Below are 24,079 nucleotides of genomic sequence, written 5' to 3' on the forward strand. Positions count from 1 at the left end.
TTACCAAATTTAATAAAGTATGCTGTGTTCTTGAACTGGATCTAAATGAGAAAGCCAAAGAGATTTTCTTTTGAAGTTCTTACAGTGTTTTCCCACCATTAAGATTGATTTTCTATTTCTGTTCTTTAGTTCCCTCTGCTGTCAGGATGAAACCCAATTCTTCTAGTGACTGTAAATCTAAAGAGCTTCCTTTCCTGGCTTTCTGCTGACAAAAAGAGAATCTGACGGAATTGTCACCTACATCTGAAAGACACCCCTATAATCGGCATGTAACAAATAATTCTGTGAGTCATATTAATAGCAGGGATACAAGATGTCTGCCAACATTCTTACAGGAAGCTGGTAGTGGAAGAAGGAATAAAAGCCAGGCTCTCAGGGCACTAGTCAGGCCTTCTGTGTGGTCTCCCATATGGCTCTGCTTTTGAACTTTTCAATTCAAAAGCAAAAATATCATTGCTATAGTGCCACCAAGGATGTTGGCATTATACACGAACAGACAGTTCTCTTGCTCCTGTTTTTGTTTTGTTTTGTTTTTTAGACACTCTCAACAACCATTGTCTCAGAGGGCAAGGTGAATGATATGAGGATATAATAAAGTAAAAGTTGTAATGATCCCAAGTTTTGTTTTTGAGCCTCTGTTGTGTCTTTGACAATACATACCATGGCCATCATCAAGGAATTCTGTGATGGTGGCTGAGGCACATTTGGACCACGGCTTGGATGCATCAATGCTGGTTAGAATGGAAGACATTAAGCGTTTATCCTCTGTGGAACCAAAGTTTTCCTCACAAAATTTGGAATCGTCGTGGGAGAGGCCAAGCAGATGTCCTAAGGGAGAGAATACAGGAAGTGCAAATCAGAGCGATTTTGCATTTTTACTTTTCTGTGATAATTATACTAACACTTGAATCCCCCCCCCCCCCCCCAACTGTACTTGAGTTCATTTTACCTGCCTTCTCATGCAGAGACTGAATCTCCAGGGAAACTAAGGCTGCATGTAGTTAGAAACAGTCACTTTTGGTGGACATTTAGAGGAAAACTGAAAAATCACACTGAAGAGTAGATATTCTTATAATCCATCTGGATCCCACATGTTCAATGATATGGAGAAATGAGGCCTTATTTAGAAGCAAGAATTTACAAAGCAACTGTGGGATTATGTCATATTCCTCACTACATACTATTGTGATTATTTGTTTAATTATCCTCCTCCTCTGGTCAACTGTCATCCCTATAAGATCAGAGAACATTTACCCCCGTTGCCTGTTGAATCTTCTATATTTAACTCAATGTTCTGCAAGTTGTAAAACTTAGTAGATGATGTCTATTTTTTAGCCAAGTAAATAGGTTAGCCATACAAGAGATGACTGGTGGGGAGTAGGGGAGAGAAGTGAAATTAATAACTTTCCGATTGCCTGCAAATTGAAGCTTGTTTCACCCTTTCTTATGTCTTTGTTATTTAATGAGTTGTGAATGCTTACTGTTCCACAAATAAATGGCATACTTTCATTTCCATTTAAGAAATGCCCGAAATACCAAGATGCCTATCATGGAGTGTTAGAGCTTGAAGACAAAAAAATATTGGGTAAGTAAGTGATTATTTACAACCACTCAGCTAGATGGTGTCTGTGCTTATGCCTCTCAATGGCATTTTCCAGAATCTCAGCCACTTTCATCTCCTTTCTTCAAGATATATCACAGAGTTCATAATTATGTTCTTATAATCCAATTAAACTGGTTTTTATTACATAAGATTAATTTTTACATAGTCTAAGAATAAAAGGACATTGTACAATTAGTCTAAAATGCTGTTAAAAATAAATCTGAGGCAACAATGTAACAATTCTGAAAAGTAGAAAACAGATATTCCTGGTAGCAAGTTTACATAAGTTTATAGAACCATACACAAATCACTACACGAGAATAAGCAAATTATATAAGCAAGAACTTGGGTCATTCCACTAAAAACGTCCAGTGTGCACCAATAAAGCCCAACAGAGATGAAATCTTTCACATTGCATTCCAACTACTTTTGGCCAACTTATTAAATCACCAACACCTCATAATGAAGTTGTCCACCAAGCAGCTGACTGTTGTGGTGGCTGAAATTAAGGGGTGAGGGCTTAGTGACCTTCGAGGTTTAACATTTTTATGCTATTTAGTCAGTTAGTTATTTCAATAGTATTTACTAAGCTAGCAAGTTTTCCTTGGGAAAACCCCACACCAGCTGTCATGTCTTACTTGGTAAGTAGCATGAAAGTGCATAACAGCTTGCAAAGTACACCCCAAATGACATGCCCAAGATTAGAGGGGCTCGTCCAGTTTTGGGATGGTATGTTGAATTTTTCAGAGAACCCACGACTCACAGAAAAACAGAACCTTTCATTCATGTTCTATTAAAAATGGCTTAAAGTTAGTATATCAAACATGGGTTGAGAATACACTCTGTGCTTCTTGAACTTTTCCAAACTAGTATTTTTATCAACTGACTCTGGGATTTGTGTGGGAATTTTGTCCCCTGGCACAGAAGAGAGAAAGTGGCCTATGGCGACCTCTGTAACATAATATTTATTTGAATCCAGGTTTTATATTTAAAAAAATAAACAGGTAGTTTTTGCATTTTATTTTATAAGTTATATTTATTCAACACTAATAGACCTTTATTCTTCAAATCTATATAAATAAATGGTCACTTTCCAAATGACTATCACTTCATTTGAAGTGTAGGTTTTAGATTTCTGACTTAAAATACAAGCCATGTGGCAGACACCAAATTCATTTGGAAGGCGTGAGAAAGAATCTCAATTTTTTTCTTTCATAAAATGGTAAGACATATAATTGTCAAGATTTGGATGATACAAGCCAGGGAGTTTACTTAAAAATATTTTGGTGTAATTTTATGAATATTTTGGCATGTTCTATGGCATAATTTTGTGAATTTATGCTCTCTAAATTTACTAATTTATCAGTGCAACTTCATTTCTGCTGAAGATACATATAAGAAATTCTTAGGTGCCCAGCAAAGAAGATTGGCATTCTGAGAATGAACAAATCTTAGTTCCACTTCAGCAAGAGCTGATTTGGTGAGATCTCCAAGAATCAGAAGCGGACTGCTTGAGCACCCACTGACAAAGACAGATTCTTCTGAAGGGAAGATCAATGTTCTGTCCTCATGAAAAAAATGTGTCAGCTGGGTGGGACAGGCATGCTCTCTCAAGGGCAATGGGAGTCATGGGCAAGCTGAAGAGCATTTAAGCACCCAAAGAAACTGACTGCCAATTCCACAGCGAGAGACCCATGTGACTTCCCTGTAGGAGCGAGACAGGAATTAAAATAGAAGATCGATGGGAAATGTTTGGATGCTCTTCAAGAAAGACGTGACACACATACTAAAGGCTGTGAGCAGCGAAGGAAGTGGTCATTTGCCAATGTGATTCCCCCCCAATCATTATGCTAAGACATCTAACAGTCAAGTATGAAATTTGCCAATATCATTGAGATCTAAAGTGGTAAGGTACACATAAAAGCATTAACTGTTTTAAAGGACACTGTGAGTAAAGACAACAAACTAGAAAACTAAAAGCTGATTAACAGAAAAATCCAGAACCTAGGAAATCTAAAATGTAACATTCCAGCTGACATTACATTCTGAGTATATGTTGTGAAAGGGAATTAAAATTTATCATGATGTCATAGACCACCTGGGACATCACTTTTTCCAGTGAGAAGTCACTCATAAATCACTCACAGAAATATTGAAAATGTGGGTGGGAGATTAAGCATTTTCCCAATGAGCTGCCTCCAACAGGCTTAGCGTGGCTGGGATTGACACATGTGTCCCAGAAAATAAAACAGCAAGTGAAGAATGTAGAGAAATGCTGGAGAAAGTGTTTACAAACCCTAAAGTGACTCATTGTTTTCATCAAAAATATATTTTATGGTGACTTTCTAGAACAAAATAAAACATTATTTGAGGGGTGACTTCTTGGAAGTGGAAGGAGATAGATTTCAGACACACAGAAAAGCCATTGCTACCCTTCAAAAACAGAGAGATATATCATTCTCAAGTCAAAGAATAGGAAAAGAAAGGTGAAGAGTTCTTCCAGCAATTTTGGAGGGCAAAAGAAGAGATTAGAGAAAGCTTAACTAAGCTCCCTCAGTAAAACAGGAACATAAAATTCCTAGTGAGAGACAAAAAGTAGATAGAGATTTAGGATGACAATTCATCGTCAGGGTTTCAACTAGAGGTTCCAAAGTCCTGGTTTAAGGAAAAATTAGTATTTGTATTTGTATTTGCAGCCACTTCTAATTAGTGGATATGCAAAAGACTGAAGAATAGCTTGCTTTAACTAAGTTAAGCAATCTTGTTTCCATTACCATTTTCCTTAGTGAATCTTTACTTCTCAATTGATGTAACTAGAAATTTCTCACCTAAAATCCTGAGGCAATTAAGGACCAAATACACTTGTGTAGTGTACACTTGTTAATGGCATTCATTTTTATATACAAATAAAAAATGGTATTAAAGAAGTCAGAATAAAATGTAGAGAATAACGTAACTGTCTAATCCAGTATTTTTGAAAGTGATGCAAGCATCAGAACTGTACCTATTTAAAATCAAGGTGTAAATTGTAAGTGCTTTTGTAGAAAACACTGATCTAGTCTTAACTGATACTAAAGCACATTATAAATACAAAAGTCATGTTAATAAGTGCCCATCACTCAAAGTAATATCAGAAAGAAGTTTTATTCAATTAGGCTAAGGGAATGAATTCCATGACAAAGTATGTCAGAGCAAAGACTGTAAGGCAAGAGTCCTCCGTTATAGTGTCAGTTCAGTTAGCAAATAGTCATCTGATAATTTTTCTAGTATGATAATTGTGGGTTTAAATTTCCAAATGGGTGTCATTTTATTAAATAAATTTCATCTTTAATATTCAAAATACAAAAATTTTAAAAAACATCTTGCCTTCCTAAATTCACAAGTGAATCTGGTAAGATAATGTTCACCTGGGTGAAAACACTGCTTTAAAGGAAAATGTTAGTCCAGCTTATTTAACTCAGATATTACTGTACAACCAGGGCTGGCTTGTAACATTAACCTTGGAAAGGAAATTGGTTATTTTTCTAAACTTTGATCTGCCAATTAAACAGAATTTCAAGGTCTTGTCTCCTGCCCCCAGACTAACCAGTGGAGAAGGGGATACAGCAAGCATCACATCCTGAAAAAATATGTCACAAGAAGCTCTGTAATGTGTTTACTTAAGAAAACACTGCTCAGCCCAAGCATCTGTTTCTTAATGAAATCATGTTTTTATTTTACCCAATTTTCCAGTTGGGATTATTGAGGTGCAAGAAGGTCTTGCCCGGGGTTGAAAAGTGAGTCAATAGCTCAGATGGGATCAGAATCCAGAATCCTTGAGGAAGAGAAGAGAAGCTCTACTAACAGAATTGTGTGGGTCTATTCAAATGCAAATTCTTATGAAAAAAATAATGAAACTCTTAAACTTCCATTTTAAAACAATAAACATAACTGGTAAATGTTGCATCAATTGGAACGAAGAAAACTTAATTTTTTTCACCTTATAATTAGCCATGTTAATATCCTTTTAAATCCAATTCAAGATGATCTTCAAAATGAATACCAACAAACCATTAGGGCAGTGGTCCCCAACCTTTTTTGGGCCACGGACCAGTTTAATGTCAGAAAATATTTTCAGGGACCGGCCTTTAGGGTGGGACGGAAAAATGTATCACGTGACCGAGACAAGCATCAAGAGTGAGTCTTAGACGGATGTAACAGAGGGACTCTGGTCATTTTTTAAAAATAAAACATCGTTCAGACTTAAATATAAATAAAACGGAAATAATGTAAGTTATTTATTCTTTCTCTGCGGACAAGTACCAAATGGCCCACGGACCGGTATCGGTCAGCCGCCTGGGGTTTGGGGAGCACTGCATTAGAGAATAGTATCAAAATCTCGGGCTGAGGCCAGATGAGGTGGTTTGCATTTTAGCAGTATACTAATTGTTGACCTTAGACATGATTAGAACTTTCTCTGTGTGTCAGTTTCCTCTTCTCTTGGGTGACCCATTAAAAGTACTTACCTCATGGCATTTTGTGAGGATTCAAGTATATAACAGATGCAATGTGCTTAGAATATAGGCTTGACAAATACCCAATGCCCAGTGATTGTTAGCTACTTTGTTGTTCTCACTGATGTCTTGGATTTCCTTATGCTTTTACTTATGCATATTCTAGTCTTCAGTAGTTTTAATAAATTTTGACATCACTAGACTTTTTTGGTTTATGAGAGGAGGCATTTCTAATGATAAGAAGAAAAAAACTGTGCATTAAGTGTGTGATGATTTACTTTTCAGGCCACCTTCAACTGGTTGGGTTTCCACATGTAGTAGATCACCCATAGGCCTCTCCTAAAGAAATACAAATTGGGATTTGATTAAAAAAAAACAAAAACAACTGACACTGAATACTAAATCTCTCAATGCTGCTAGACATACAGCAAAGGTGGGTATTCCCACCTTTTATCTCAGAGCCAAGAAAGACGCAGTGTGGCACTGCTCCAAACTGAAGAGAAAAAATGCTCAGTTCATGTTGACTAAAGCTTGGGTTTAGGGTAAATCCCAAGTTAATCCTCGTTCCCTTTCATTTTCATTTCACATCTCACAGCCAGTCCTGACATCTGATTCTGTGCACTTGGCTTTGGTCTATGGTGTTTCCAGAGCCTCTGCAGCTTTTCAAAACACAGCGTTGTTTAATCTAATCATCTATGGGAGCGCAGTCACAGGCAGATCAGCACAACCGAGAACTCCCTCCAGCCACAGCAAAACACAGGCAGCCATGCTGTTGTGTCTCTCCCACTTCCTAAGTCTTCTGCTGAGTATCTGGCTTCAGCCCTTTCAGTTGTCTGCTTTAGCTTAGGAGGCATTTTGGAAACTTTCATGGTGAAGAAATTCACTTAGCACATTTAATAATGAACTACCATAAAGCAAGGCTTGGACAAGTTTGCAAATCGTGGATTTCATTAATCTAAATAAAATCAGATTGTTCCCCCCTCTGTATTAGAAGCTGGCCCAACATCAGTAAAATTACTATTTTGAATAACCATGTGGGCAGCAGGTGAAATCTTTATTATTACAAGCCAATAATAAAAGTTTGACAAGTTAAAGATATAACTCAAAATATAAACTTACATTCACTTGAAACTTTCTATAGTTCACATTTGGATTATAAAATGACTGTAACCACATTCCTACCTCCACTCAAGGAACAGGGATGGGGACCCTTTTCTTTTTTTTTTTTTTTTTTTTTTTTTTTTCATCTCTCTGAAGCTGGAAACAGGGAGAGACAGTCAGACAGACTCCCGCATGCGCCCAACCGGGATCCACCCGGCATGCCCACCAGGGGGCGACGCTCTGCCCACCAGGGGGCGATGCTCTGCCCATCCTGGGCATCGCCATGTTGCGACCCTCCTGGGTGTCGCCATATTGCGACCAGAGCCACGCTAGCGCCTGGGGCAGAGGCCACAGAGCCATCCCCAGCGCCCGGGCCATCTTTTGCTCCAATGGAGCCTTGGCTGCAGGAGGGGAAGAGAGAGACAGAGAGGAAGGCGCAGCGGAGGGGTGGAGAAGCAAATGGGCGCTTCTCCTATGTGCCCTGGCCGGGAATCGAACCCGGGTCCTCCGCACGCTAGGCCGACGCTCTACCGCTGAGCCAACCGGCCAGGGCCGGGACCCTTTTCTTGATAATCTAAAGCAACTTTCATAAATGTCCCAACGATTTTTTAAAAATTAATTTTAATGGGGTGACGTTGATAAATTAGGGTACATATATTCAGAGAAAACATCTCTAGGTTATTTTGACATTTGATTATGCTGCATTCTCATCACCCAAAATCCAATTGTCTTCCGTCATGTCCTAACGTTTTAGTCAATGTTTACATACACATAAAACAGGGTGGAGGAAGGCAAAGAATTGCTGCTTATGAAGAGTTGAAGGTCATCAAAATCTATTTTCTAGAAGCCTGTATTGGCATCAGTTGAGTCTGCACCTCCAAAATCTAGCTCATTCTTAGAAATAATTAACAGAAAAAGAGAAGTGTTGCAGGTAATGTGGGGCCAGAGAAGAATCACTGTCTGAACTAGTCCTTTAACTGCCTTCATGCTGACTTTGACACCATGGATAGAAATAGATCAGAGTGAACTTCAGGTTTGACTCTCTTTATCTTAATGTTAATTCTCAACACAAAGATGTCTAAGATGCAGGCGGTGAAAGAACAAAGAAAGTTCTCATGCACGTACAATGACTTTGCATTTTAAACCATTATGTATAAAAAGAAGATGCAGAGGGGGCACTTTAAGAAAACTTTTAAGTTAACAAAAAAGAAAAATGATGGAAAAGAAGGACAGTCTGGAAATTTTCTCCATCGCTTATGTTTTGAACATAGTCATGTATTTATATCTGTGGGCTGGGCTCCAGCAAGTTCAAAACACTTTAGCAAAACTAAGATTTCACAAGGTCAGTTTCATCACCATTTGTAGCCTGTATCTTCAACCTCCAAATCTGTAAAGCAGTATATGGCTAGTGAAAGGGAAGGGAGGAAATTACACAAGAAAGAGGGAGTAGTATTAGAATCCAGAGCGTGAGCAGCCTGTTGCATGACTTCATTCAACAGCCTAAAAATATAGTGCTGGAAACAGATCCAGAGGTAGCATTATCCAAAAGCACATTGGCTGCAGAAGCAATACCGTAATCACATACAGATGATTAGGAAATACTTTGTAAGGTTATCATCTCTAAATTTTGGAAGGCTCATACTTTATAGCACGTGCTCACAATTTTTAGGCAAAAAGTGAAATTAAAGAATAATAAAGCAATTAGAAAATGAAGGTACACCAGATCCCTTTATGAAAGGGGAATTAAATTCATATTTCTCTATGTGCAGAACTTAAATGTCTCAGATTGGGCAATCTGAATTGCCAAGAGGGAAATTAAGTAGGCGGAATTTGATGGGAGAATGAATTATAGACAATTCTAAAGAAGTAAAAACAGAGGTGATTCAACTGAGAAATTAAAGTAGACTCAAGGTTATACTTATATGTTAAAGATCAGGTTTGATTTTTCAAATAGAAGCCAACACCTCCTACATTGTTGTTTTGTAAAACTATATCCAATATTCTTATACTATTAAAAAAAATCTGTATTACACATACTTAGTTTTAATAAAATACTTGTTCTCATCAGTGCTTGACCAGTGGTGGTTTCATGGATAGAGAGTTGACCTGGGACGCTGAGGACCCAGGTTCAAAACCCCAAGGTCGCCGGCTTGAGTGCAGGCTCACCAGCTTGAGCATCGGGTCACTGGCTTAAGCATGGGGTCATAGACATGATCCCATAGTAGTTGGCTTGAGCACAGAGGTCCCTGACTTGAGCAAGGGGTCACTGGCTCGGCTGGAGCCCCCTGGTCAAGGCACATATGAAAAAGCAATCAGTAAACAACTAAGGTGCCACAACTATAAGTTGATGCTTCTCATCTCTCTGCTTTCTTGTATATCTATTCCTGTCTCTCTCTTGCTAACAAAATTAAAACAACAACAACAACAACAAAAAAACCCCATAAAACATTTGTTCTCATCAGTATCCAGCTTCTTGCCTCTCAGACTGCTACATCTGCCCGCATGACCCAAGATCCTCAGTTTAGGAATTCAGGAGGGCCAGGAAAGGTGATGCAGGAAGGCTTTTCATTCCAGCCCAGTTTGCTTAAGAGCCAACGCAGCCCCAGGGAAGATGCATTTACTGCCATCAGGTTCTCTTACAGCAGGGGTCCCCAAACTACGGCCCCGGGGGCCACATGCGGCCCCCTGAGGCCATTTATCCGGCCCCCGCCACACTTCTGGAAGGGGCACCTCTTTCATTGGTGGTCAGTGAGAGGAGCATAGTTCCCATTGAAATACTGGTCAGTTTGTTGATTTAAATTTACTTGTTCTTTATTTTAAATGTTATATTTGTTCCCGTTTTGTTTTTTTATTTTAAAATAAGATATGTGCAGTGTGCATAGGGATTTGTTCATAGTTTTTTTTTTATAGTCCGGCCCTCCAATGGTCTGAGGGACAGTGAACTGGCCCCCTGTGTAAAAAGTTTGGGGACCCCTGTCTTACAGGCAAGTCTCCCAGACGCTATCAATGTGTGAAAAGGGATCATCACAGGATAATATGAAAAAACAGCCCTTCCTTCAAGGAATTTGTAGTCTCTTCTTTGGAAGATCAGGATTTGGCTCATAATGGTATAGATTGGTGATGCCACAGTTCAACCCTGGTTCTTGTTCCTCACTTCCCCTCTACCCAGCCTGGAAAGAACCAGTCTCCTCTGCCTTCCCAGGAATTTAGAATCTTTCTTATGGGACTTCTTTCCCCTCTGAATAGTGGTGATTAATTACTGTTGTACTTTTAAAATCTCCTCTGTTTAATTACAATCTTCTTGAGTATTTGGACTAATCTCTCTTAGGTTCTGATGCGAAATGGGAAGGTTGCCAATTCTTGGGCAGCTCTCATGTTTCTTCCACTTACTCAATCATGAACATACACTGAAGTGTAATAAATATTGAGTAAGGATCTGTATGTATTAGGCTGTAGTTTTAATCAGTTACTTTAATAGGCATGAGTGAAAGACAGGTGAAGACATAATCCCATCCCTGAGGCCCTAATGGCATATGGGTCTTAAAAATCCTTTCAGCTTTTGTAGCCCCTTTATCAACCAATCACATAGGGAAGAAAGGATTCTCAGTGTGTCCAATTCACCGATCTGACACAAAACACAGAACACGGAGACAGAACTCGGACTTCATCTCAGATCTTTGGCTCCTTAAGCTAAAGACACTTAGTTAATGAGGTGTGACACTGAATTATTATCAGTGGTGTTTCTGAATGGTTATGTATGTAACAAATACTTTCTTTTTTTGCTTAAAAGATAAGAAGAGTGCCAGTTAAGAAAATGAAAGTGATGATTAATACAGAAGAGATGAAATTTAACTACTGATCTCTATTTTTCTAGGACAATACACTGACTTATACAAAGACACCTTGATTTGAAGTTATTTTAACTCCTCAAAGAGTACATAGCAGCTAGAAATAGACACTTTGTGGAATAGTCTTTGCTTACTAAGAATGTGAAAAAAGTTTTAATTTCTATTTTAAAACTATGGTTTTAGTTTAAAAAATTGAATCTGTTTAATAAACAGCAAAAAATTACAATACTTACCAAAGCATACTTTGCTCTTTGACAGCATGATGCTATAAATTGATATATACATTAAAAATGAATTCTTTAACTAAAAAGAAAAACATGTCTATGTAGATATCAATAACCATGATATCTATAATTTATCCAATTTGGTTCATGAAATGGGCCCTATTTTTCCTACATTTCAGATATAAAAACTAAAGCTTAGAAAATTTAATTAATAAGACTAACATGACACAGGTAGAAAATACTTTATTAGTATTTGAGCCCAGACATGTTTAATTTTAACATCTAATCCTAAGTACTAAACTATATAACTTCTCATATACCCAGTAGCCTAGGTCAATGATTAGGAAACACATATTCCTAATTGTTGAGATACTTTTTAATAATTAACTCAGTCCTAAACTTCTAGTTTTAGAATTTAGATATGTTTATTATGACAACAAATCAGGTAAGTGACATTTTAAAACAAGCCTATTGACTATTGGGCTTGGTTTCATTTGCTTTACTATTAAAAATGAAACAGGCATGTTTACCATAAACTATTGATTACTTTTGATTGGACCTGAGTACTGTCACTCTCAATGGAAGAAAACATGATAAATTAGTGAGCAGACCGTTTAGCCCTGGATGAGTCAATAGAGTTCTGAGTAGCTTCTAAGAGGAATACCTCTGCATTCCCCAGTCAACTGTGACAAATGTCCTCTACGAGACATTTAAGGATGCTTAAAAGACAGTAGCAGTAGCAAATTTCTCTCATGCTTTTAAATGACACTGTCAGACAGGAAACGCCTACTGTATGCCTGACTTTGCCTTCCCTCTCCCTTAGTTAACCCTAGAAGGGCAAATGTAAACAAATGTAATCCCCAAGGGTACATCTAAACCAGGAGAAATCTGGAATTAATTGCCAAGTATTTCGATTCCTGTTGCAGCTGTTACAAGTGTTTGATTTGGCGAGGGAAGAGAAAAGGCACTGCATACCAATTTCATGAGCCACAGTGAAAGCTGCATGGAGGCCATCATCTTCAATCACAGCACAGCTGCGCTCCGGAGAACATATGGTCCCAACGTCTGCCATTCCCAGGGTGTCACATGAATGATGCCCACATAAATCCTTTCCAGGAGAAAGAAAAAAATCATTAAAATCAATTTACATCCAGAAGGAGCCACCTTGGAGAACCACTTGCTCACTGAAAAAGGCAACACTGGAGTATGTTTATGGTATCACCTGTTCAGCTCTGGCAATGTTCCAAAGGCAAACTAATGGCATCGACTCTTCTCAGCTTCTCTGGGTCCTAGAAGTGCTGAAGGATGAGGGGACTCAATTACATTTTAAAAGATGTCAGAGGTTTGTGGCTTGTCCATTATAATGGCAGCCAGAGCCCCAACAAAGCTGTGTCCTATGTATGCAGGCACATATGTCATGATTCACTTTCCCATACGGTCATACCTGGGAAAGCCTACTATTCTGACATAAATTCATGTTCACTCTATCAGAGAGCTAGCTTAATAATATATTTCTCATCACAAGGGCATACTGCAACCACATATTTGTGGCAGAATATAAATTTATCAGTCATTTAGATAGGAAACTAAATTTTAATCCAAAACATAATTCCTTGAAAGATCAAGGAGTTTCCAAATTGAGTTGTAAATTCACAGGCTGTGTCTTCAGCACTCTTATTCATAGCATTTAATGTAGTATTTCTCAACCTGGTCAATCCTCAGAAAATATGTGTTATATATTGTGTTTATATAGGTCAGTGTATCCATTTTTCTGATGGGAAGATGTATTTTAAGAGATTCTTGAAGGGGAACACGATCATACCCCACTAATGATTAAAAGGTATAGATTTGATGAAAAGACACAAAAAAGAATTTAAAAATGAGAAAATATAAGCCAAAAATTTTTTTTTTAAACAATTGCTGTTTATTTTTTTATTTTTTATTTTTTTAATTTTTATTTATTTATTCATTTTTAGAGAGGAGAGAGAGAGAGGGAGAGAGAGACAGGAGAGAGAGACAGAGAGAGAGAACGGGGGAGGAGCTGGAAGCATCAACTCCCATATGTGCCTTGACCAGGCAAGCCCAGGGTTTCGAACCGGCGACCTCAGCATTTCCAGGTCGATGCTTTATCCACTGCGCCACCACAGGTCAGGCTAAGCCAAAATTTTTGACATGATAAATATATCATGATAAACTCTTAAATGCTATTTGAGTACTCATAGACATTATAAGTTCTTATGCTGTTTTTAATAAAAATGAACTGACAGTGTGTATATTTAAACCCAACAAGTAGGTTAGTATCTTACTAGGCCATTGGTAAATAACTATAGCATGAAAATGTTTAAACATTATTAATTACTATGATAACTGATGATTTACTAGTTGAAATAACATGTGCTGTTTTTATTACAACTACCAGCTTTGTAACCCCCTCTACCACAAAGTCTGGCTTATGACAGGAACAGACATTTGCTTAACCGAGGTGAATTGTGATGTACAGTCAGACGCAATGTAGACCTCACACACCTTTCACACGGTGTGTGCTAGTAAGACCTCAACAGATTTCAGAGAGCCAGCACAAAGGGTTACTACTACATAACTAAGGCTACCTACTTATTGTCAACATACTCTTCTAACTCTTCTCAGCTTTGATGCATAAAAATACAACCAAGGTGAAAAATATGTGAAAGTGCATCCAGTGAGATTCCTAGTACATTTTCAAGTTGTTATTGTTTCCCAAGTATAATGAGATCCTAGCTGTGATGAATTACACTGTCACTACTGTCTTAATATAATTTCAGAAAGTGGAAATCTCGGCCAAGTGGCCTTGGTGAATCAAGTCACCAAACCAACAATAGCCTACCAAAGTTTCCTGTGTATCCATCCTTATATGTCATCCCGTGGGATCTCAAATTACAGCTGTTGAGAACAAATTAGTAGTTTTTAAAATTGAAATTGGAACACACTTTTTGTGTAATAATCAGCCTTTCAGATAATAATATAGTACAACACATTTTTAATCTATTTTCCCCCAATCATTTTAGTAGTTTTTAAGACCAAGACCCAAGTTATGGTTTAAGTGAATTGTTAGACACTTGAAGTTATTTCTGCACACACCTATTTCTTTAAAACAAATTTTTGTTTATCTTTACAATTTGGGATTCACTATGTTCAAATAGAATAATAAAATCAAAGAATTGTTTCTCTTTTTTATTCTTCATTAATAAGCTTGAAGAAACAGAGCAAGTAGAAATGGTTCTGTTCTTAACAAAGTTTAAACTGGATTTTTAACAGCTCTGTGTTTCCTGGTAATCAGTGGCTCATTAGAGGCCATCAATCCTCCTTGTCATTATTGAATAGCATTAAATGCATTTGGCCCTTTGCCATGGAAATGTATTCATGTGACAAAATTATGAACAGAAGAAGCTATTATTGAAAGATACACACACACACACACAAACACACACACACATACTGATTAAATCCCTTGACTAGATAGCCACACTCTCTAAATTTCTGTAACAACAATTATGTAAATTGGCAGTATTTCCATTGAATTCACATAGTTTCAACCTTGGCAGCCCAGTTATGGTTACATTCTCAAGATTAGCAATAAATACCTACATTTCTTTGTGATCTAATTTCCATTCCAATGTATTAAAACTCAACTTGTGTATCACAGTATTAAGAATATAGCACATCACACTCTTGTCTGCTTTTTGGTGATAATTTATAATGATGTTTATAAGTGAGAACTTTATTTGAAATGTATAGGAATTTTTATTATTCTCAATGAGAGTAAAAATACTGTTGGGGCAATAGTATCTCTCTCTCTCTCTCTCTCTCTCTCTCTCTCTCTCTCTCATCTATCTACCTAGATCTGGGGGCAGGAGATACTGGATAAATGCGAGCCACATACAGTCATCACATAAGAAGTAAATGAATTAAAAGTGCTGACAAGAGTTTTTCTGCTTGGTTAATGCAGCTCTGAAAGTAAATTATATTTTTATGTTAAAGATGGTTCTTTTCAAGAGGGATCAATATCTCACTGTGGTGTAGACAAACAATACTGCAATGGGAGATTTAATAAAAAGTGAGGGTTACAAGAGTAGGCAGAGATTTAACCAGAGGGTTTGTGGTATACTGTTGGCCAAAAGACAAGACTGAAACATTGTATCTAACTCAAAAATAAAGTGGAGATGATTAGCAAGATTGATGTAGACTTGACAGAGAGGTCATTGGCATGGTGACCATTCACCAGGTTTGGCCATTTAAAATGGTTTGGCCATTATGAATATGTCCATATCTGTGATTCATCATGGAATTTAGAAGAACTAATAGTACCCCAGAGTTGGGGACAGGGAGCCAACAAAGTATACTACCTAGAGAAGCAGATGTTGAGAAGACAGTAAAACTTGGAGGATCCTGGTAGTCAGTGCTAGGTGGGGAAATGAGCCAAGCAGATGTGACTGTGCAGAGTAGAACAAATAACAAACAGAGTTCTAAGATTTCTAGCCTTGTCTAGAATATAGGTCTCACCTACAGCATAAATGTGCTAAGGAAAGGAACTAAAAGGAAACACATGCTGATAAAAGTAGACATCATTTCAAGTGCAACAACCGCAGCCATGATTAAGAAAGACTGCCTGGTACAGGAGAATCTGGAGTTAAATAGCAGCAACTTCCATTTTTATAGACAGTACCATCTAGTAAGGGCAAGTGTGAAGCTCAGGGGAAGGGCATAGAAGAGGATTTGACTAGTCTCAGATGTCTATCTATCTGTCTACTCAATTCCTATGAAGAGGGATTAGTGATATAAGAATTAGTCTGGTGTGGAACATATTTTAGTCATAGTATTACACAAACATACATTTACTCACCACAATCCACAATCTCAGTGTATCCAATTTTTGAGGTGTCATTTGGCTTTCTGGCTACCCTAATAATAAAGGCATTGATTTGGATCTCAGTAGAGACTCCACTAATTGGGTCTGTTATTCCAGCCATTACAATAATCTATATTATACAATCTCTATCCATGCTTCTGGGTACAACTAAGCAATACTGCACACACGCACAGCACAGCTGGATCAGGGGCCAAGAGATCCAAGAGCGTTTGTTTCTCAGACAATTGTGGTGTGCCCAGAATCTGCTAGACACCGTACTAAGTGCAGACACTGTGCTACACAAATAAAACAAGAGCTGGTTCTCACACTGAAAAAACATAAGGATTTATTGAGCAAAACAGACATACTATAAGGGGAGCACAGAGTGACATGCTGTTATGAACAGATTGTAGAGGAAGGACCAAAGAGGAATTGATAAGCTCTCTTTGGGGGAATCAATAAAGGTGTCTGGAAGGAGGTCATTGGATCTTGAGAGATGAATAGAAGTCTGACAGTCTCAGAGGAAAGGTACTCTAACAAGGAAAGATTGGTAAATCCATCAGGGCACGGTAATTGGCAGGGTCTGCTTTGGAAATGACAAGGAGTTTGTTGTGGCTGGAATATTCCAGATTTGTTAGCTGCAGGGCAATCAGGGAAAGCTGCAAGGGTAGTCTGGGTCTGGAATTCCAAGACAGGACATTTTCTCTGAGAAATGTGCAGTTAGAAGAAGGGGAAGATGGGATGGAGCAAGTTGAAGATTGAAGGGAGTAGATGCTTGAAAGAGTCATTTTGGAGAATGGAAATGGAAGCTAATTAGAAATAACAAATGGAAAGGCAAATGCTTTTTAATGCTAACTTTATTAGAAAGAATCTTACATATGCTTTGAGACAAAGTTCCTTCATGGGCAAATGCTTTTTAATGCTAACTCTATTAGAAAGAATCTTACATATGCTTTGAGACAAAGTTCCTTCATCATTAACAAGGAATTTAGGCCAGGTGATCTCTATGGCTTTCCAGCCATACATGTGTTAATATTAAATGAAAACACTGCAATTTATTGATAGAGAAATTAAATCTCAGAGGCAATAAATGTTCAAAGTGGGAAGCACAAGACTAATGAAGCTGATATTCAAACCTATATCTAATGACTCCAATTCCTGAACCTACTTCACCATGATACTATTATGTCATCACATAGGTTATTCTTGACATTACTTTTATCTTTTACATTCATAAATGGTCAAGCAAATTTCTTTTTTGCAAAAAATAATTCAGCATAGTCTTTATCTCTATGGTGTGTTTGGTAAAACTCAATAATTTAGAGGCATACTAAATATATAAACCACATTGAGAAAGATGTTCCAGAAAACAAGAATATGTAAGTTCTGGATAAGAAAGCTGGTGACATCATAAACTTGCATCTCTCCCACAACTGCCCCACCTGATGGTGACTGTAAGTCACTGACTGCATCTACTAAAAGTCTCCTGTAGCTATCCTTTCTGTTTTATTCATTCAATTACTCCTTCATGACTAATCTATCACCCAAAGCTGGTCCCATTGTCTTCTGTAACTTCCCTGCCTATATGCTGCAATAGATTACCTTCTTAGACCCCAGATCTTTTTTTAATTTATTTAACTTTTCAATTACAGTTCACATTTAATATTATTTTGTATTAGTTTCAAGTATACACATATCATAGTGGTTAGACAATAATGTACTTTACAAAGTGTTCAATCCAATTTTTTCCAAAACACTAATTTGGAAGAATATATGCACCCTTATGTTCATTGTAGCACTATTTGCAATAGCCAAAATAATGGAAACAACTCCAATGCCCATCAACAGATGAATGAATAAAATGTTGTGGTATATGTATACGGTAGACCCCAGATCTTATAAGATTCCTCCACTCCTTCAACATTGAAGAGACACAACAACCTTAGTCTGCCATTCAACCTTGCACAATGCAATCCAAGCTTTCTGTCAGCCTCATGATCTATTATCTTGTCCCTTATTTCCTGTGTATTTCATAAACATTTGGTCCCAAACCATAGCCTCAATATTTCTTCTGCCAGAAAGGATGAATTAACTCACATCTACCTCATTTTAATGTTTGACCTGATCCCTGCTTCTTTGTTTCTAATGCCACTGTTTTCATTTAGACTTTGTCATGTCTCCTGAAGATTACCGAATCCACACAATTATGTAGGCAAGAAGGCTTTTATTCCAGAACCCATCTCTGATCAGTGCTGTCTCTTTCCACAAAAATCCTTTGAATTTAATTTACAATTTAAACTCTTTAGCACAGTTGTATGAACTGACTTGAGTTCCCCTCCAAATTGTTATGCTGAAGCAATAAATCCCCAATGTGACCCAATTAAGTAATAACACCCATAAGAAGGTAATTAAGAATTGAGGATAAATAAGATAATCAGGTTGGGGCCCTGATTCAAAAAAACATTAGTGTCTTAAAGAAGAGATACTCTTTCTCATTCTCTCTCTCTCTCTGTGTTTAGCCATCACCACCTTCATCACTGAACCTTTGGAGGAAAGGCCTCAGAGTCCACAAGATAGGAAGAGAACTCTCACTAGAAACTGAGTAAGCTGTGAACTTTGATCTTGGACTTCCAACCTCCAGAACTGTGAGAAAATATGTTTCTGTTTTTTATGCCACTCAGTATGGTGGGGGTTTTTTGTTTGTTTGTTTGTTTGTTTTTTATGGCAACCCAAGCAAACTATTACATGCGGCATACAATTTCTTTCATACTTTTTTTTTGTCTTCTCTAGATTAATCTATCACCCCTTGCACTCTGACATTGTCCTATCACATTTGATCCTCCATTTAACAGAATCACCGTGCTGCCTCTGGGCCATTGCATTTGATAGTCTAGGGTGTCTGCAATGCCTGTCTCCTCCTTAGGAGTCTGGCTGATGCCCACTCTTTCTTCCAAATTGAACTAGATGATTTGGTTAGGCAACCTTCCCATGTACTTGTGTGATATCTAATGACCAGATCTATCACAAAAGTCATTATGCTGTACTGGAATGACCCATTTCCTTGTTTGTTTCCTTGAATAAGAAAGAGGCCACTTTTTAAACCTCTGAGTCCCTCTCTGCCTAGTAAGAACATTTTGAATGTCTGAATAAAGTAATTATAATATTTTTAGTTTAGAGAGCACTAGATGTACAACAGACTACCCTCTCTCTCTGTCAGCTGTCAGCTGTAACTCTGAAAATTATCATCTCTAGTTCTCTTTGTATAAATGTCTTTACCTGTCAAATTGCAGCAATGATACCAGGGTTGCCTATTGTTGAAAGGATTAATTGTAAAACTGCTTATGCTTCTGGATAATATGCAAAAATGCTAATTAAAAACTGGCTGATTCCAAATAAAGGTAAGCCATCTTTCAAGGGTCAATTCAATTCCACATTTCACTTTTTTTTTTTTTTTTTTTTTTTGTGGCAGAGACAGAGAGAGTCAGAGAGGGACAGATAGGGACAGACAGACAGGAAAGGAGAGAGATGAGAAACATCAGTTCTTCATTGTGGTTCCTTAGTTGTTCATTGATTGATTTCTCATATGTGCCTTGACCGGGGGTGGGGGGGCTACAGCAGACCGAGTGACCCCTTGCTCGAGCCAGAGACCTTAGGCTCAAGCCGGTGAACCTTGCTCAAACCAGATAAGCCCACGCTCAAGCTGGCTACCTCAGGGTCTCAAACCTGGGTCCTCTGTGTCCCAGTCCTATGCTCTATCCACTGTGCCACCACCTGGTCAGGCTCAATTCCACATTTTCAATGAAGCCTGTATAAAGATGCTTGAGCAGAACTGATTGCTCCTCCCCCTCTCCTTTTGCAGACTTAGTTGTAGCATTTATTGTAGCTCAGTTGTAGCATTTATCAGAGTTTTCCACACATTAGAGTAACTTATACATGTATCTGTTTCCTCTCCCCTGGTGAGAAGCCCTATGGGGAAGAGACCAGGATTTTCCATCTTGCGGCTGAAATGAGCACCTCATCCACAGAAAGCATTATTGGCATGCTCTAGGTAAGAAAGACAACCATGAAATAGGTTCTGTGCATTGTGCTATATTGTCTCCAACAGATTTTAGATTTTTCAGAATATTCTTCACAATTGTTTTTAAATGATATATAATTGACTTATAATATATTAGTTTCATCATGTACAACATAATGGTTCCATATATTTACATATTGTAAAATGATCACCTCAGTAAGTCCCATTAACATTCATCACCACACATTGTTAAGATTTTTTTTCTTATGATGAGAACTTTTAAGATTTACTCTCTCAGCAACTTTCAATTCATCAATCATTTTTCAAATGTCAACTAGAGCTGTTTAATTTGCTCTATTCTTCCCATTTCTGAGTTACTTCACCTTTTTTTGATTAGGGCTGAGCTATAGGCTATAAATCCTTGCTAAAGTTTCACTTTTGGCTTTAAATGGGATTTAAACTCAGCTATGAGATTGTTTTTGTCACTTCAGTCAGTAAGTAAATAAGAAAAGGCACATACCTTTTGCTTCCTCCAAGCTTCTGGTCCCCCTCTAGGGCCCTCTATTGTCTGAACCTAACAAGGAGCCAGATGGTAAAAGAGACACACTATCTGTGGAGTCCCCACCAGCATTATAAGGCAGAACATAAAGAGAGGTGCTGGCTGAGAGACAACTGTCTATTAAGTGGCACACTGATATTTAATGAAAGTGAATAAATCTTTTTTACAGCATAGTCTCGTAGCTGGTTCAATTTCAATTCAATGCTTTCCATCCATGAATGAAACCAACTTTCACTGGTGTTGTACCAGGAAGGGGATGCTAAACATTGCCAATGTTGTTATCAAGCAGGTAGTGCTTTTGTTTCTAAAGAAGAGTGCACGGTCTCCAAAATGGATTTAAGAGTTTGTCTTTAAAGATAGTACTTTTGCCTGACCTGTGGTGGCACAGTGGATAAAGTGTCAACCTGGAATGCCGGTTCAATACCCTGGGCTTGCCCCATCAAGGCACATATGGAAGTTGATGCTTCCTGCTCCTACTACCCTTCTTTCTCTCCTCTCTAAAACAAATATTTAAGAAAATATATTTAAAATATTTTTTAAAAATTAAAAAAAAGATAGTACTTTAAAATAAAAGGATTCTGGAAAGCACAATTGAATCCTGGGAAGATTGGATTTATGTAGTTTGATGACAAAGGTGATGTGAATTCCAGCATAAGTACCATTCCAGAATGAAAAAAGAAAAAAAAAAAAGCTCTTATGCCAGAAAACTGACTTGTGCTAAAGTTTCTCCAGTTAGACCAGTCCGGAGTGCTGGGGTACAGTCCTGACAATGAGGCATGCTAGTTTGATAAATGAATTACTAACACTATTCTGCCGACTCGTAGACACCATGCTCAAGGTGGCCTCAGTGAGTAAACAGGGATGGAAAACATTCTCACACAGTTCTTCATGCCTGAAAAACAAGTAATTTAGGAGAAGACATCTGGACACAGAATTTGAACAGAGCTCAGAGCCTATCAAAACATGGATTTCATGGCTTGGCGTCTGGCTGCTAAGCAACGGATTTCTGACATCAAAACAGAGTTGTAAAAATAGGATCCTGATGCCAACTCTGGGTATTTCTTATTGAAAAAAAAAATAGCTGTGAACATTTTTTTTTAGGTTTTAAGATATCTGATTTCCATGGGATAGAAGAGCTCAGATCATTTCTTCTCTAGCCCAGAATGTGTTTTCCCCGTTCTGAAGAATTAAGTGGAGATTAACTTTACATTTTTAAAGTACTCTCAAGTGAATGCTGCATAAGGGTCTTATAGGATTTTTCTCAGCCCTCTATTAACAGCACTCTTTGAAATTAGGTGCATGCATTCATAACACACATGCTTTTCAAATATTTGGTTCTCATCAAGTTTGATGCGTATACCAGAGGCCAGCCACAAAGTAAATGACAAATGCTTTACTAAAAGTGTACTTCTGCTTGGTGAGGAGAACAGGGAGAGCCAATGTAAAATACTTTCCATGTGTAGAATAATGTGGGAAATAAATGTTATTATATTACTTATTAAAATTAAAATAGACTGTTAATTTATTTCTCCCTTGCCTTTATCTATTTAAAATACACTGATGGGTTGCTCAGAGCTTGGAAAATAGGAAATATTAGCTACTCAAAATAGAAACAAATCCAGAAAAAGCAAAAGACAGCTCATTTAGTATCACTGACTAGCTTTCCCCTTTTCAAGGAAGCAGGAAAATCATGGAACAGGAGGCAAGAAGTAATGAAGTCTTTTATTCATTTTTATTTATTAAAAATATGGAATGTGCATTTATATTCAAAAATGAAAGTGAAGCATTAAAATGACCTATTCTTTGGAGTGTTTTGCCTACGAAAGTATTTTTTTCCTCTGTCTTTAGCAAACTTCCTTCTATAAACTCTCTAAAGCCTTCTTCTTGGCAGCCTCTTGTGATGGAGCAAAGCAAGAAATCCAGACATGGAAAGTTGCTCACACACACAAAAAAAATAACTTGGAAGCCAAATAAGAAAGAAATAGCTTTACAGGACAGCTTCATACTGAAGGCTACAAAACGAATGTTCTTCCTTCCGTTTCAAAGATTAATGTGTGCAGAGACATTAAAGGGTGGTTTCCAGGGGATCGTTTCATGAAGAGAAAGATTTTCCATTGTGCACAGCACTGTGTCTGCTGGGCTCTCCTTAAACTGCTGCCCTCTGGTGTCTTTGTTTACATGTGGTTTACATTTATGTCTATCCCATAAACCGCAAGTGTTTCTCCACTCCAAGTTTATCAACACTTTGCCTTCATACCAGGGGTGCCTTAGTTTAAAAAAAAAGAAGAATTTGGTAGTGGAACTCTGTGATTTTAAAACCTCCTGCAGGCATCATTGAATTTCCTATCCTAGCTCTGGTTTCTCCAATCCATCTCATGACTTTGAAAATATTTCAAAGCTTCTAATCCTTCATCTATCCTGGGTGGATCTCAAACACTTAAAGAATGAGCTATAAAAGTCAATTTTACCAGGCATCTCAGTGGCATACTTTAAAACTGCCAATCAAAGTAGAGCTGTGAAAATTGAGGCTCGGAGCTCTGAGCAAGCCAAGATCAAAACCAGCCCAGCCTTTGTATCTGAATGTCACACTTGCATGGTGGTGGTCTAGTGATTGTGCAAATAGCTATTTTGTTCTTCCCAGAACCTCAGGGCCTATAAAGATCAGTTTCTTTCCCTTTCTGTAACCATCTTCCTTAAAAGAGGAAATCCTGGGAAAACATTCTTCCCCAAGTCTTCCTGACTCTTTGTCCAGATCTTTCCACATTGGGACTTCAGAAACATTCATCCAAAACCCCAAAATGTAAGCTGGATGTGACCTTTTACTGGAGCAGGCGGTGCTTGCCATGGACTGGGCAACTATCAAAGGAGTTATTAAGAAACCTCATAAGATTGGGTTTCTATATCTTCCTCATACTTCCGCATTCCTATCTTCCTGGGAAGAGGTTCCACCAGGGTGCACTTTTAAGAACTCCCTTAGGAAGGTTGATTGTAAAAAGAATCTTTCCTCTGGAAACTCTTCTCTCAACTTAATGTGGAAAAGGTTAAAGTAAGACTGCATGGACATTACAAAGGAAGGTCATGGATAAAAATGACTACAGAAGATGAACTATCAAATCTACTCCATTAGGTTGGACAAAGTTCTATATCTGACTTCATTGGAAAATAGAAGATCTCTGATTACAAAGACAAACTTGCTTTCCCATTTTCCCACTGAGCTACCTACATTTCCCCAAGCATTCTGGCTCCTTCTTATCATATTTATCCATCTATGATGCCATATCTGGAACTAGAGACATTTTGCCTGACTGAATTTTTAAGCAGGTGTGGTTCTTTAAGGTGGTGTTTGTG

At 37.8% G+C, this 24,079-nt stretch overlaps 1 protein-coding gene across 1 annotated transcript in view; it reads right to left on the reverse strand.

The window, feature by feature from the left end:
* Positions 1-24,079, reverse strand: part of ADAMTS5 (ADAM metallopeptidase with thrombospondin type 1 motif 5) — a 47,255-nt gene that overhangs the window by 20,252 nt on the left and 2,924 nt on the right. Inside the window, exons 3-4 of the mRNA XM_066259118.1 lie at positions 12,245-12,377; positions 661-828 (exon numbers count right to left, since the gene is read on the reverse strand). Of these exons, the coding sequence (XP_066115215.1) occupies positions 661-828; positions 12,245-12,377 (301 nt within the window). The remainder of the gene's footprint in view (positions 1-660; positions 829-12,244; positions 12,378-24,079) is intronic.

Source organism: Saccopteryx bilineata, chromosome 2 (genome assembly GCF_036850765.1).
Source record: "Saccopteryx bilineata isolate mSacBil1 chromosome 2, mSacBil1_pri_phased_curated, whole genome shotgun sequence".
Lineage (NCBI taxonomy): Eukaryota > Metazoa > Chordata > Mammalia > Chiroptera > Emballonuridae > Saccopteryx > Saccopteryx bilineata.